General features: G+C 31.6%; 1 protein-coding gene and 1 pseudogene across 1 annotated transcript; both read right to left on the reverse strand.

The window, feature by feature from the left end:
• Window positions 1-318: 318 nt before the first annotated feature.
• On the reverse strand, window positions 319-2,019 carry LOC107761948 (homoarginine-6-hydroxylase 2-ODD-C23-like; annotated as a pseudogene).
• A 22-nt stretch (window positions 2,020-2,041) lies between these two features.
• Window positions 2,042-8,772, reverse strand: LOC142171723 (homoarginine-6-hydroxylase 2-ODD-C23.1-like). Its single transcript, XM_075235417.1, has 4 exons — window positions 8,767-8,772; window positions 5,400-5,518; window positions 2,340-2,398; window positions 2,042-2,211 (listed from the first exon to the last, which is right to left on the reverse strand). The coding sequence occupies exons 1-4, from the start codon at window positions 8,770-8,772 to the stop codon at window positions 2,042-2,044; spliced, it is 354 nt and encodes a 117-aa protein (XP_075091518.1).
• Window positions 8,773-14,779: the final 6,007 nt, after the last annotated feature.

The following is a 14,779-nucleotide window of genomic DNA, read 5'->3' on the forward strand; positions in this document are numbered from 1 at the left end:
AGCAATTTTTTAACTCTTTAGATTTTAGTGTATTACTAAGATCTTTATGTAAAATATTGTCTTTCCCATATAGAAACATATTAGCATAGGTAATGTAAAACAGTGGTAAAGAACATAACACAATCAAGGCCTGATCCTCACTATCAATTTTGATATCCGTATTCTTCAAGTCCAGTATAATTGAATTAACTCATCAAGGTGAGTTTTAACAGGTGTACCTTCGTTCATACAAAGATTGTATAACTTTTTCTTCAGGTAGAGGCGATATATCAGCAATTTTTAAGAATATAGATCTTCCAGCTTCTTCAGTAATTTCCCGAAGAACGCTCTATATAACGCTCATGAAGATCGCAATCAAAGCCCTTTCCTTCAGGTCTGTCTTCTTTGTCTCTTTCATCTCTTTAGAGAAATTCTCATCAATTGTCTTCCATAACCCTTGTAGCACCAGGGACGATTTCATCGTAATCTTCCATAGACTAAAATTAGAACCCCCATCGAATTTCTCTACTTCGTACTTTGTTAAAGATGATGAAAACATATTAACTCTAGATTGTATGTAGAAACTTGTACCTTCCTCTGATACCAATTGTTGCAAAAGATCATGAGTTTAACTAGCACACTCACACAAAGCCAAAAGAGAAGAAGAAAAAATAACACAAGGATTTAACAAGGTTCGGTTAAGCCTAATCCTCGGGGCAAAAATAGAGAGAGTTTTCCACTATGAATGAGAAGAAAAGACAATACAATTTATAGAATCTTCAACTACCACCCCTATATATAGATTCCAAATAGTCTCAAACCTATAAGAGAAATTGTTTCCCAATCCGACAAGGACAATAAGTTTTCCTTTCCCAAATCTATTAGAAAAATGGGTTTCTGAAATCTATAGGGATTGTGAGTTTTCTAAAAATATAAGGAAATAATTCAAGCCATAAATAACATATAGTAACTAGTACCTAAAAACACCGGTTAAAAAATAAACGACTTTCTTAGGAAAAGAACCAGACTTGAAGAAACCCAAGAACCTTTTTGTGTTCTAAATACAAAGTTAGTTCAAGATCTACATCACAAAGTTGTTGGTCACTTTGTTGACCAAATTTTCCCATAAACTGCACCTTCAAACTTCTTCATGCCACCCGTGTTCCGTACAGACACATCTAGCGGTTCTACTACAGCATCAAAGTTGGGCTGTAGGAGAAATGAAACATGCATCATTAGAAACTAACATAAAGCCATATCATCGTTCTGTTAATTTAATTATCAAAAGAAAAACAAAGACTTTAACCTCATAAAAATAGGCCACTCAAACACGATATTTGCTAGTGTTATTAATGACCCTATGAACTGTGGATTCATATTGCCCATTGGATAAAATCTGCCAATAACCAATAGAGATGAATAACTTAATCAGATGTGTAAAATAATAAAAAAGTTCAAAGTAAATTGTGTACCTTTAATATGTCTCCAATATTACAGATAAAGGTTCCTTTAACTGGTGTTGCAACTATCAAATCGCCAAATTTGTTCTTCACCTTAAAACAATTCAGAATGATTAGTAGTGAAACAAAACCAGCAATATGTTTCATCAAAGATTCGGCCCAATAAATCAAGATGAAAATTACATCATAAAACAAAGGTGTAAGAGGAGGCTTTACAAGGTAAAAATAGGGAGTAGGCATGCTTTAAGGACTTGGAAGCTAATCTTCCTCGATAGCTCTCAAAGAAAGGAACAAAATGGGGAAAAGAAATATAATTGTACCTCAAGGGAAACTACGGCATCATTATCGTTGAGTAATGTTAGTAATCCTGTAAGACGAGAAAAAAAAATTCATGATTGCCAATCAATAAGTGGAAGGAGACATTCTTGAAAAGATAAGAAGTTTTACCATAATCGGTATGAGCTCCAATGAGAATTATTTGATTCCAAATAGATGGACAACACAGAAAACAAAAGATATCACTTATTAGAAAACATGGGAAAAAGGAACTCGATGAACAATACCATAACTTACAATCCAATTATCCTTTTTTTTTCAGTAACTTACCGTCCAATTGTATTGCCATCATTGTCTTGTCCAACTGACAATGGTGGAGGAGGGTAACAAATTGTTCTTAAGACCCAAAGTGGGTCGCCGCTTATTTCACCCTCCATTTCATCGGCTGATCCACCTAATGCTAGAGCAATATCCCTTATTATTTTACGGGATATATCTGCCAAAAGTATTATACAAAAGTTTATTACTTTTTGTCAGTTCCAGTGTAGCAATACCTTAGACTCTCAAAATCTCCACTTTTCACGCCCCTCTACTAAGAGATTATGTATATACGGAGTAAGGCACCTGTGCAAAGTTTAACATAAAGCTTCATCAACTGTTTGAAATGTGGAGGGTTACTTGGCCTGCATAACAAATATTGTACCATGGTCAAACAAAACGAAGAAACATCAAAACTCAAAGTCGTCATTTAGCAGTCAATAGTATAAAACAACGGGACGAAAAAAAAAGATTTTAAGATGTACAACGAGATAGAAGGGAAGGGGTTCGTGCCAACCAGATGCATTACAAGTAACTCGTTTACCTACCATAAGTTGGGACCTTGCATAACTTCTCCAAGATCTCCATATATATCGTATATAAACATTCAAGGTGTAATAACAAGCTTATGGGGTGAGAAGTTAGACTTAAGATTGACTTTGATCCAATGCCTAACAATCAAAATCCAACTCAATAATTTTAGACAATGGTGAAGAAAGCTTGAAAACCGTTATACAAAAAGTGGAACACTTAATTAATTTCTCTAACATATAGTAGAACATATATAACTAATTAGTATAAGGTACATCAATAGCTTCTTGCATATCAGGTATGCCTTTAGTTATATTCTCATGGATTACTTGGTAACCTCTTCTTTCAAGATGCATAGTATCACACCTCCTTTTTCCGGGGATTGTCGAAAGAAAAGAGTTTTTTTCAATTAAAGTGACGTTATTGAAAAGGGATTGATTTTATTTTTATTTTAAAGAGTCGCCACTTGAAATAAATTAAGTTGTTCCAAGTCCTTAATTTATTTTAAGCACGGTCGCTTAACAACTACACTTAACTCAATTATCTGATTATTATATATTTTAAAGGCAGAATAGCATGACAGACACCTATATTCATACCGTTTTGACATCCCGCATCTCTTTACTTGATGAAGTTTCATCTAAGTACTTAGCTTGTACTTGTTCAAACATAATATTTCAAACACCTCTAACTGTTAATTGAGGTTACATGGCATTTATATGGTTAAGGTGGATAAAACGCGTGAATTACACGCACATATGGTACGTGAATTGGTGAAAATAAAATCAAAAAGTAAAACAAAAAGGAAAACCAAAAAAACAGGATACAACACCCCTTCCCCACCCTTCTTTCGGTTCTCTCCTTCCTTTCTCTATTGTTCATCAAATCTCTCCCCTTCCATCCACTTTCTCTTCACTTTTCTTTATCCCCTCTTCCATAAGATTTTCTGCCCACACACCTCTTTTTCAATCATCTCGTCTCCAGCCATATTCTTCCCATTTCCCTTTCTATGGCTCCTCCATTTTTTTCGCTGATCAAAGCTTCCAAATCTTTTTAACATCCGTAAACCTATCAACAAGCAAAACATGATTGATTGTTCCATGGTTTAAAGGACCCAAAAAATGGCAAATAGGGAATATAGTTTTATTTTATTTTCCTAAAGAGTGTTTTTAATTGACAAACATAAAAAAATGACATGGCAAGTGATGTGGATCTTCCACATCAAGCAAGTGAAAGAGACGCACCATAGTCATATGGAGGTATTTAAAATATTATGTTTGAACAAGTATAAGCGTTTAGATGAAACTTTGTGAAGTAGAGGGACCGGCATGTCAAAACGATACAAATACAAATGTTTGCAAGGCTATTCTACTTATTTTAAAACTTACGTAAATTTTTACCTTTTACCGCCTTTAAATTACTTGGTTATTATGAAATTATCTTAAAACGAACCACGTGTGTTTATTCGTTTTGTTTGGTGAAATCATGTCAAGCGTACATGTACACAATTGGTAACACAAATAATTATTAAGATTGTTTCATCCAAAGTTGCGCAAACGCATACCTTGGTTTTAATTTTAGAAATCGTAACTATGTCACGCAAGGGTATAAATAATCGCAATAATTGATTAAAAGCGTGTCTAAAAGCATACTAGCACATTCATGATTTGTTTATTTCCTAAGTTTGAGTTTATTGCAAGGTTGTGAATTATGGATAAGAGATTTTTGTGGAAAAAATAGTATGATACGGCTATTATTATCATTAAGAGAATCAATTATTCTTTAGAGCTATTAAAAGTCATAACTTAATAAATTACTAACATTCCATCTTACAAAATACATAACGTAGAACTACATTCTCATTAGCGTAAATAATAAAATAACCAAATAAGGATGTACAAAACATGGAAAAATGTTAAGGCATGATTTACGAAACATTGTTAAAATGAAATCGCAATTTTCAAAATAAACATCCATTAAACATGATTTAAAGCTCACTTGAATGTTCTCTTAATCCAAACTAACGAACAACCAAAAATATAAAGAGTCAACTATAGATGAACATTAATGGAGATCGAAATACAGTAAAAGAACATTAACCAAACAAAATATCATATATCATCGAGCAAAACAGAAAAACAAGCAAACAAAAATATGACTCTTGTTATGTGTGTGTTTATATAGCTGGTGGGTGGTGGGTGAATTAGGGGGAAAGAAACGTTTTTGGCGTGAGGATTGAGGTTCTGAAATTGGAAAAATAAGATTCATGTTGCTATGCCTAATTGTATTGTAGCAAAATTGCTGAAATCGTTTTTGCAGGTTTGTGATGTGTCGTGGATGTGTATGTGATAGTGAGTAAGGTGGGGAATGGAACAAAATTAGTTACGCTTGGTGGTGATTTTTCATTGGTTCTCAATTTTTCTTTTTAGAAAAAAAGAAGAATCTATTCTTACTAAATTAGAAATAGCAATGTAAAAGTACTACATACTCAATATTCATTTATTGAAAGCCTCTAACTTAAAAATTGCATTAAAACTAAATAAAACTATAATATTTTTTTTTGGACACTTTTCTTTCTCAGTAAATGAAGATAAAACTTATACTAAAAATATGACGCTTTTGATTATTTTCAATTTTCTTAAGCAAAACCTATAAAAATATGAAATAAAGGCTAAAATATATAGATTAAACTTAAGAGATATTTAAATATTAAAAAGTAATAAAATTTTTAAATTTGGTCAAAAATTAGATACTCACCCATAAACAATCATTAGTTAAGATAACATAACAAAATTGTAATAATTTAAGATACTGTGTAAATGACTAGGAACCGACCTGTATGTAGTTGCTGCAGAAAGTTTGATCTTGAGTTTATCCTCGTAAGGTTGATCAAAGTATTTACGTGTAAATCTTCTTATCTCTTCCATAAAGGGTACATGAATACCATGGCCCGTCTGAAAAAAATGAGAAACAGAGAACAGAAAGGAACCTTCAAACCACACACAAAAACAAGTACCGAGGAAAATTGCTAACTCCTTCATAAAACTACCAATAGTAGTAGTAACAAATTTGTCTAGTTAGGTCATAGGTGTGCATTCTTTAAATTGTTCTAATGGTGATTCTCAAACCTTGTACGTGTATCTCCAAATTTTTTGGAGATAAATACCAATTAGAAGGTCTGAGACGACCACCTAGAAAGTACTTGATCATATCATGATATGAAAGGTTAGTATATATCTAATACCAGAACAAAAAATAACTGCATGCACTTGCAAGTAGTAATCCATCCATCTATCTATATTTATATTATATTAAAAGTGGAAAATAACCCTTAGGTCAAATGTAAATTTACCAAAACATTTTTTTAAATAATTCAAATACCATACTTTAAAAAAATTACATAAAAAATGCTAAATTTTGTTTGAAAGGATGTGATCCTTCGTATTATTATCTAATAATGTTCAAACTAATTTCTAACTAACAGGTGCCTATTGTTTACTTTGTTTTCAACCATATTGCCTTTTCAAATAAATAGAGAACGTAGAGTGTCTTTCCAATTGAGAACATTAAAAAATATATCTTCAAAAGCCAATGCATGAATGGACATCGAGTAAACCGTGTGAACCATTTATAGGGTTCCATACTAAAAGTGTCTATTTAAGCTCATATTTCTATTTTATTTCCACTTTGTAAAGAAAATAAAAAACAATATAAGCGGTAAAACCAAAAGATTTTTATATCTTTAGTTATCCTATGATTGTTGTTGTGATATTAATATTGTCTCCCTTTTTGCCTTTTTTTTTTTTTTGAGCAGAGAGTCTTTCGGAAACAGCCTCTCTACTCCTTCGGGGTAGGGATAAGGTGTACGTACACACTACCCTCTCCAAACCCCATTAATGGGATTTTACTGGGTTGTTGTTGTTGTTGTAGTTAATTACATGAACATAGTATGATCAAGATTTTGACTAAATTATCTATATAGTCTTGAGAAAATCATAATTAAGTGCGCAATATTTTGTTTATTTCCCTTAAAATTTGTCAATGAGTTTTACCTAGAGAAAGATAAGAGGAAAAAAGGACAAATAGCATAAAAAAAGAATTCTAAAGAGCAAATCATTGGATGTTAAAATATCAGATTTATACCGTAACTGTTTTACCATATTTGATTTTTTTTTTCCTTGAAGGAATGACAACATATTTATCATAATTGATTTTTTTTTTCTTTTACTGAAAAAAAAATAAAGCTTTCATATTTGGGGAATCCTTTTATTGGAGAAAATGGTTTTGGACTACTATAAATTGAGGTTTATTCATTTTCACTTGGTAGCACTCACAATGTAGTTTCAAAAAGGTTTAAGAGGCTTGTTTAGGGGTACAATTTGTGAGACAAGTGTTACTCTTTTATTTTAGAGTGAATTTGTGAGGTTATTCTCTCGATATTTTATACTCTTTTATATCGTGCACTGCTCAGCTCCAGCTCCGCTTGTGAATGTAGATCCATTGATCTAACAATGTTATATATTTGTATCTCTTTTAGTATATTTTTCTTTTGTTATTTAATCGATGCTCAAAATATACTTTTATTACCTTCTCAATGACACCTATTTATTTTGATCCTAACAACTTTCACAACATCACCACAAGACATTCATATTGTTGGATACTTGTAATATGGAAGTGCCTATTTTAAAAGGTAGCAACTTTTTGAAATTCTGTTTTATTATAAATATAAAACGGCGAAGGTCCAAATATACCTATGTATTTTCGAAAATAGTTTAAAAATATCCTTCGTTATACTATTGGGTTATCTACACTCCTGCAGTCATACTTTGGGTTCAAATATACCCCTCATTTAAACGGAGGGACACGTGTCATCGTCATGTTGGCCAATTCTAAATATCTCTTAATTAATTAAAAAGACCCATTACCCATACCCGAAAATCAATTTTCTAAAATAATTTTTTTTATAAAAATTGGAAAAAACTAAATTATTTTTTACTAAAAACTGAAAAAAAAATAAAAATATTTTTTTTCCAGTTTTTACAAAAAACTGCTTTAAAAAAACTGAAAAGCAATTTTCTAAAGCAATTAAAAACTAAAAAAACTGAAATATTTTTACCTAAAAACTGAAAAAAAAAGAAAATATTTGTTTTTATAAAAACATTGCTTTAGAAAATTACTTATCAGTTTTTTTTAAATTTTTACAAAAACAATTGCTTTAGAAATTATTTTTCAGTTTTTTTAAAGCAATATTTTTCTAAAAACTGGAAAAAAATATTTTTGATTTTTTCAGTTTTTACTTAAAAAACATTCAATTTTTTTCAGTTTTTACAAAAAAATTGCTTTAGAAAATTGCTTTTCAGTTTTTTTTTAAAGAAGTTTTTTGTAAAAACTGGAAAAAAAATCAATTTTTAGTAAAAACAATTCAGTTTTTTCCAGTTTTTGCAAAAATAAATTGCTTTAAAAAATTGATTCTCGGGTATGGATAATGAATTTTTTTTTAATTAATTAGGAGATATTTAGAATTGGCCAACAGAACGATGACATGTGTCCCTCCGTTTAAATGAGGGGTATATTTGAACTCAAATTATGACTGCAGGGGTATAGATAACCCAATAATATAACGAGGGTATTCTTAGACCATTTTTGAAAGTACAGGGATATATTTGGCCCTTTGACGAATATAAAAACTAAAGGGAATTCTTTTTGGAAAAACACAAAAAATGAAATAAATAATAAATGTGATTGGAAAATGGGAGATGCCATATCACATCATTAAAACCAACTTTTAGATATAGATGCTTGTTATAACACATCTAAAGAATCCTGTCCAGATAAGGCTCTGATCGTTGGATAAGGTTTTACTATGTTCACGTGTGTTGTTCTCAAACTGTTTCCAGCTCTCTAAGCTGTGACATAAATATCACAATTGAAACTCTAAGTGTGGTATCTTAGCACAATTATTACTTCCTCCGGTCCACTTTACTTAATGTTTTAGCATTTATTTTGTGGTCCATAATATTTAACTTTTTTAAATATTAAGAAGTAATTAAGTTCTTTTTTATACAGTTATATTTTCAATGAACAAATTAGGCGAAATACCTAACAATCACCCTAAATTTGACACAGATTATTAGTTATATCCCTAAACTATTCGTGGTCTTAATTACCCCCTTGAACTTAGCCTTTTGAGAGCAATTACCTCCATCGACGCTGATGTGACGAAGAGTATGGGTGCACTCTCTTTTAAGCGCGTGAGAGTGAAGAAATTTTAAAAAACCAACTTCCAAGTAGGTTAGTTTTTAATTTTTAATTGTCATATATAATGATTTATTTGTTACAACTATGTATTTCTTCTTGCTTATCTTAACATATAATGTGGACTTTACTCTAACTTTTATTTTTTTTAATTTCTTCTATAGATATAATGTCTATTTGTTCCAACTGCATATTTCTTCTTTTTTTGGGTCAAATTGGTAAAAGTTTAGTTGGAACTCCATCATTTTAGCCAAATAGAAAACTTTTAGCAAAAATAATGGAGTACTAGTTATGTATTTTCTGTTATTATTTTTAGATATAATGTCTGTTTATTTTAATTGTGTGTTTTTATTTTCGAGTCAAATCAGTAAAAAAAAATGGCTACAACTCCATTATTTTTTACCAAATAAAAATGTATAGCCAAAATAATGAACATGCAATTGTACACTCTTTTTATTTCTTCTTTTGATGCAATGACTATTTATTTCAACGGTATATTTTTACTTTTTCCGGTAATATCTATAGAAAAATATATTTTAGAGCTCCATAATTTAGATCTATATAAAACATTATAGCCAAAATAATAAAAATCAAATTATGTATTTTTTTTGTAATTTTTTAGATGCCTTGACTATTTATTTCAACTGTATAAATCTTTATTTTCAGGTCAAATTCAAGAAACAATAACTAAAACTTTATTATTTTTTGCCAAATAAAAAATATTAGCCTAAATAATGTAGCTCTAGCCGAGTTTTATTATAAATATTATTTGAAAAAGATTATCTAAAAATGTAACACACTTAAAAGAAGTATAAAATATATTTTATTTTTCAAAAAATGCCACATGGACAGCAAAATCCACGTGGCATGCGAGTGCATGCCACTTTCCTACGATGAGATCGTCCAAAGGGTAACAACCATCGAATAACCAAGTATAGAGGGTAATTAAGACCACGGATAGTTCAAGAATGTAACCAATAATACATGCCAAGTGTAAGGGGGTATAAGGTATTTTGTCGAACAAATTAAAGTTAATATGGTCAATTTCATTATTAGTTAATGTTAAGAGATGAATTCCTTAATTTATGTGAAAATTAATTAAAGTGAATCGAAGGAAGCAAGTATTACAGTTTATGCATAAGGTCTATTTTTAGTAGAATTTAATTCTTTGTTCGATGATTCATTGTTCTTACGGAGGAGAAACTTAATGAGACAAGTAAATAAGCAACACTTTCTGTTTTTCTTGTAGTGAAACAAGACCAGCAATAACGTCAATAGAAAGAAAGAAATATTAGCAGGAGAAGAATAATTAATCACCACATAAAAATAATCCAGCTTCTTTACATGCCTGATCTTGTCTAACAACTCGAGCTATACTTTCATCTTGAGCCACGTTCGGATGATCCCACTTTTCTAGAAGAGATTGTCACGACCCAAAATTACATCATAGGCGTCGTGATGACACCTAATCTTTAAGACTAGGTAAGTCGATTTCTATTACATTTTGAAGTCATTTTTTTTTTAATTAACTAAGTAACCAAAACTAACAACGGAATAAATATGAATATACAACCTCCCAAGACTGGTAGTACTAAGTCACGAACTTTAACTGAATACATGGAATGATTACGAGGACCGAATATACAATATCGTTTGATTAAAAATTAATAGTATAATAAAATGAAAAGACTCCAAGGGACTGCGACGACGCAGCTCTACCTTGAATCCTTACGGTCCCGCTTTAACTATGCTCAAGTCCGATATCTCCAATACATGACTCTGCACAAAAATATGTAGAAGTGTAGTATGAGTACACCACGGTCGGTACCCAGTAAGTATCAAGACTAACCTCAGTGGAGTAGAGACGAGGTACAATCAAGACACCCACTAGTCTAATAGCATGTGCAATATAATATACAAGATAGTAGGAAACAGATAACAATAAGGACATCATAAAACAACCAGTGATATGCACAGCAAGACAACAAACACCATTTAATATCGTTTAACAAATAATAAATACAAGTACACCCAATTAAATCAAATTCTTCAAATAAATATCCTTCACATATAATTCTACCAAATAACTCTCTTTCAAATATAATTTTCCTCAAATAAATATCTTTCAAATATAATTCTTTCATGTAATACTTTCTAAATAAAAATCCTTCGAAATAAATATTTTGAATACAATTCTTCAATTAAAAAGTCACCATGTGACACCTCATTTCATAATCATAAAAAATACGGGTCTTAGCCAATTTTCATATTTTTCATAAATACGGGTCTCAGCCCATTTTTCATATCTCCACGGCACTTCGTACCCATAATTTATTCATCATATTTTTTCGGTACCTCGTGCCCTCATTTCATATCATCACTGCACGGACAATGCACATGCCAATATCCTCAATGTATATAAGATCCACATGATCAATTTATTTCCATTAAAGTGAGTTTAAAATTTTTAAATCAAGTAAGAAATCAACAAAGAATTAAATTTATTTTTAAAAATTATTTGGGTGAAGAAAATAACATTGCACTTAAATTAAAGCCTCTGATAAACTACTGGTTTGGTTGTAAAGCTATTTAATTTAAAATATAATAATAATTTCTTTTATTTAAATCAACTTAATCATCGAAAATCAGTAAGAAAAACAGAAATATACTTCTTCAGAGTCTCGTGCTAAAAAGCCAAAGCCAACACAATACAACTAGGAGCACAAAACACATAATAATAAAGTCAACTAGTACATCACGGAAGAAGACAAGAATTTACATATTAAATAAAATAAAATCACCCAAGGCAAGAACATAAATAAAGAAATACCAACAGGGCACTCCCGAGGTACCGCCTCATAGTTCTAAATCATAAATAAATTCACAATATCTCATTTCTTATATTACCGCGGGAGCCTTCACATTTAATTTTAAAGAAATTATTTTTTTCCTGAAATAGCATCCCGCGTTTTAGCCATCCTTATCACACCGCATGACTTCTAGTAGTTCCCCTACTAGCCACGCGTTTCAAGCCACCCTTATCTCACCGCATGCGTTTCAACACCCTGACCTTATATCACCGCATGACTTCTAGTAATTCCCTTACTAGCCACGCGTTTCAAGCCACCCTTATCTCACTGCATGCATATCAATATCACAATATTTCACAAATCGCACCTGAAGTTTCCAAATATCACAGCATAATACAACTTGCACCTCAAGTGCCCAAATATTACAGCATTTCACAAATTGCACATCAAGTACTCAAATCTTACAACATATCACATATTGCACATCAAGCGCTCAAATCTTAGAACATATCACAAATTACACATCAGGTGCTCAAATCTTACAACATATCACAAATTACACATCAAGTGCCCAAATATTACAACTTGCCTCAGAAATTAACAATACATTATTTTTCACAATAAGGAGTCCATGACTCGACCATAATATGCACAATACCCAAAAACAATCAATAGAGATAGAAATTACTCAACATAAAGCAAAGTCTTCAATAAATTCAAATTTTTAATAATTATATAAACACCTCTTCTTAAACTCATTTAATTAATTATTTGCAGAGGGAAAATCCATAATGAAATTAAATTTCAATAATTATCAAACCAACAAATTCACGGAATTACATAAATAATCAAGTAACAATCATATCAAATTATCATATAACAACAGATTCAACAACAACAAGGATTTAGGCACGACAAATAGATGATTAAATATATACCAATAATTATCCAGTTTACCACACAATATGCTCAAGACTTTAACTCAATAAAATTTATACATATAAGCCCAAGTACGTATTCATCACCTCGCGTACACGGCTTTTCACATTTCACAAATGACACATAAGACTCGATGCCTAAGGGGTAATTCTCTCACTCGAGGTTAAGCAAGACACTTACCTTTTTGAAGTTAGGATGATATTTTAAAATCGCCTTCTTGCTCGAATTGACCTCCGGACCGCTCAAATCTATCCAAAATAATTGCATAACTTCATTAACATTCGTCGGAAACAATTCTAGATAATAATATGTCGACTTAAAATTTATTCTAAAAAGTCAACAAAAGTCAACGTGAGGCCCACCCCACTCGGAACCTGATATAATTTTTATGAAATTCGAACACCCATTCCGATACGAGTTCAACCATACCAATTTTATCGAATTTCAATAACAACTCGACCTCCAAATCTTAAATTTTTATTTTTGAAAGATTTTACAAAAGTCTTGATTTCTTCCATTAAAATCCGAATTAAACGATGAATATAGTCATAGATTCATGAAATATAAACACTTTAGGATATAGAATACTTACCCCAATCAATATGGTGAAAATCGCCTCAAAAATTGCTTCAATCCGAGCTCCATAGCTCCAAATATGTTAAAAATGGCTGAAACCTTAAAATATAGCTATTGCCCATGTATTTACTCTTCTCGATCGCGGAAAATGTTTTGCGATCGTGAAGAAAAAAAAATTTCAGCTCTCCAAAATTGCTCTTCGCGATCGCGGAAAACCATTCGCGATCGCGAAAAACAAACTCCCCAACTCTTCCAGACAACCTCTAGTATAATGGTCATAACTCTTTGTACAAAATTCTAAATGATAAATGGTTTAACTTTCTGAAAACTAGCTTCCAAGAGCTATAACTTTCATTTATTTCTCATCTCTCAATTCCTTATATATTTCGAGATATAAGCTTCCAAAATCAGCCCTATGCAACAGAGATTTTCAAACTCTTTCCGGACAGCCTGTAGTTTATCTACCATAACTTTTTGTACACACCTCCAAATTATAAATAATTTATATTTCGGAAAACTAGACATAAAGGGTTACAACTTTAGTTTCTGGATCATCTCCAAATTTCTTATAGATTGTGAGATATAAGCTTCCAAAATCGGATCAGTGCAGCAGAAAATTTTCTCTGCGCGATCGTGAAAGGCCTTCCGTAATCGCGATTCACTAGCCATTTTCCCCCCTTTTGTGCTTCGCGATCGCGGCCAATTCCACGCGATCGCATAGCACACTGCTGTAGCCAAAAATCAGCAGCTATAAATGGCCTAGAAATGGTCCGAAACTACCCCGAAACTCACCAGAGCCCGTCCAATCACACCATCCAGTCCCATAATATAACACGGACCTGCTCGAGACCTCAAATCACATCGAACAACATCAAAACGACGAATCACACCTCAAATCAAAATCTATGAATTTTGAACTTTCAAATTCTATATCTTGTGCCAAAATACATCAAATCAATCCAGAATGACATCAAATTTTGCACACAAGTCATAATTGACATAACAAAGCTATTCAAATTTTCAGAATCATATTCCGACCCCGATATCAAAAAGTCAACCCCCGGATCAAACTTTTTAAAAATTCGACTTTTGCCATTTCAAGCTTAATTCACTACGGACCTCTAAATAATTTTTCGGTCACGCTCCTAAGTCCAAAATCACCCAACAGAGCTAACGGAACTCCATTCTGGAGTTGTCTTCACATATTTCCAACTATGGTCAAAATCCTAAGACTTAAGCTTCCGTTTTAGGGATCGAGTGTCCCAAATCACCCCGAATCATCCGGTAACTGAATTCAACCACGCACACAAGTCAATACACATAATACGAAGCTGCTCAAGACCTTAAGTCGTTGAACGGGGCGTTAATTCTTAAAATAATTCTTAAAACGACAGATCGGATCGTTACAAGGACTTATATCTTGTTACATATGAAACGCTAAAATAATTTTTTACAAAACCAATGCAAAAAACTTTTTTAAGCAAAGGTTCAATAACCATGTCCAAGAAGAGAAGGGAAACTGATAGTACGCAACAAAAAATAGACCTTAATACTATTAAAATTTGGAGTTAAAAATTTAAAGCAAAATCATGAGAACTTTAAAGCAGAATTTCAAACCTATTACAGGGATAT

The sequence above is a fragment of the Nicotiana tabacum genome, chromosome 17 (genome assembly GCF_000715075.1).
Source record: "Nicotiana tabacum cultivar K326 chromosome 17, ASM71507v2, whole genome shotgun sequence".
In the NCBI taxonomy this organism is placed as follows: domain Eukaryota; kingdom Viridiplantae; phylum Streptophyta; class Magnoliopsida; order Solanales; family Solanaceae; genus Nicotiana; species Nicotiana tabacum.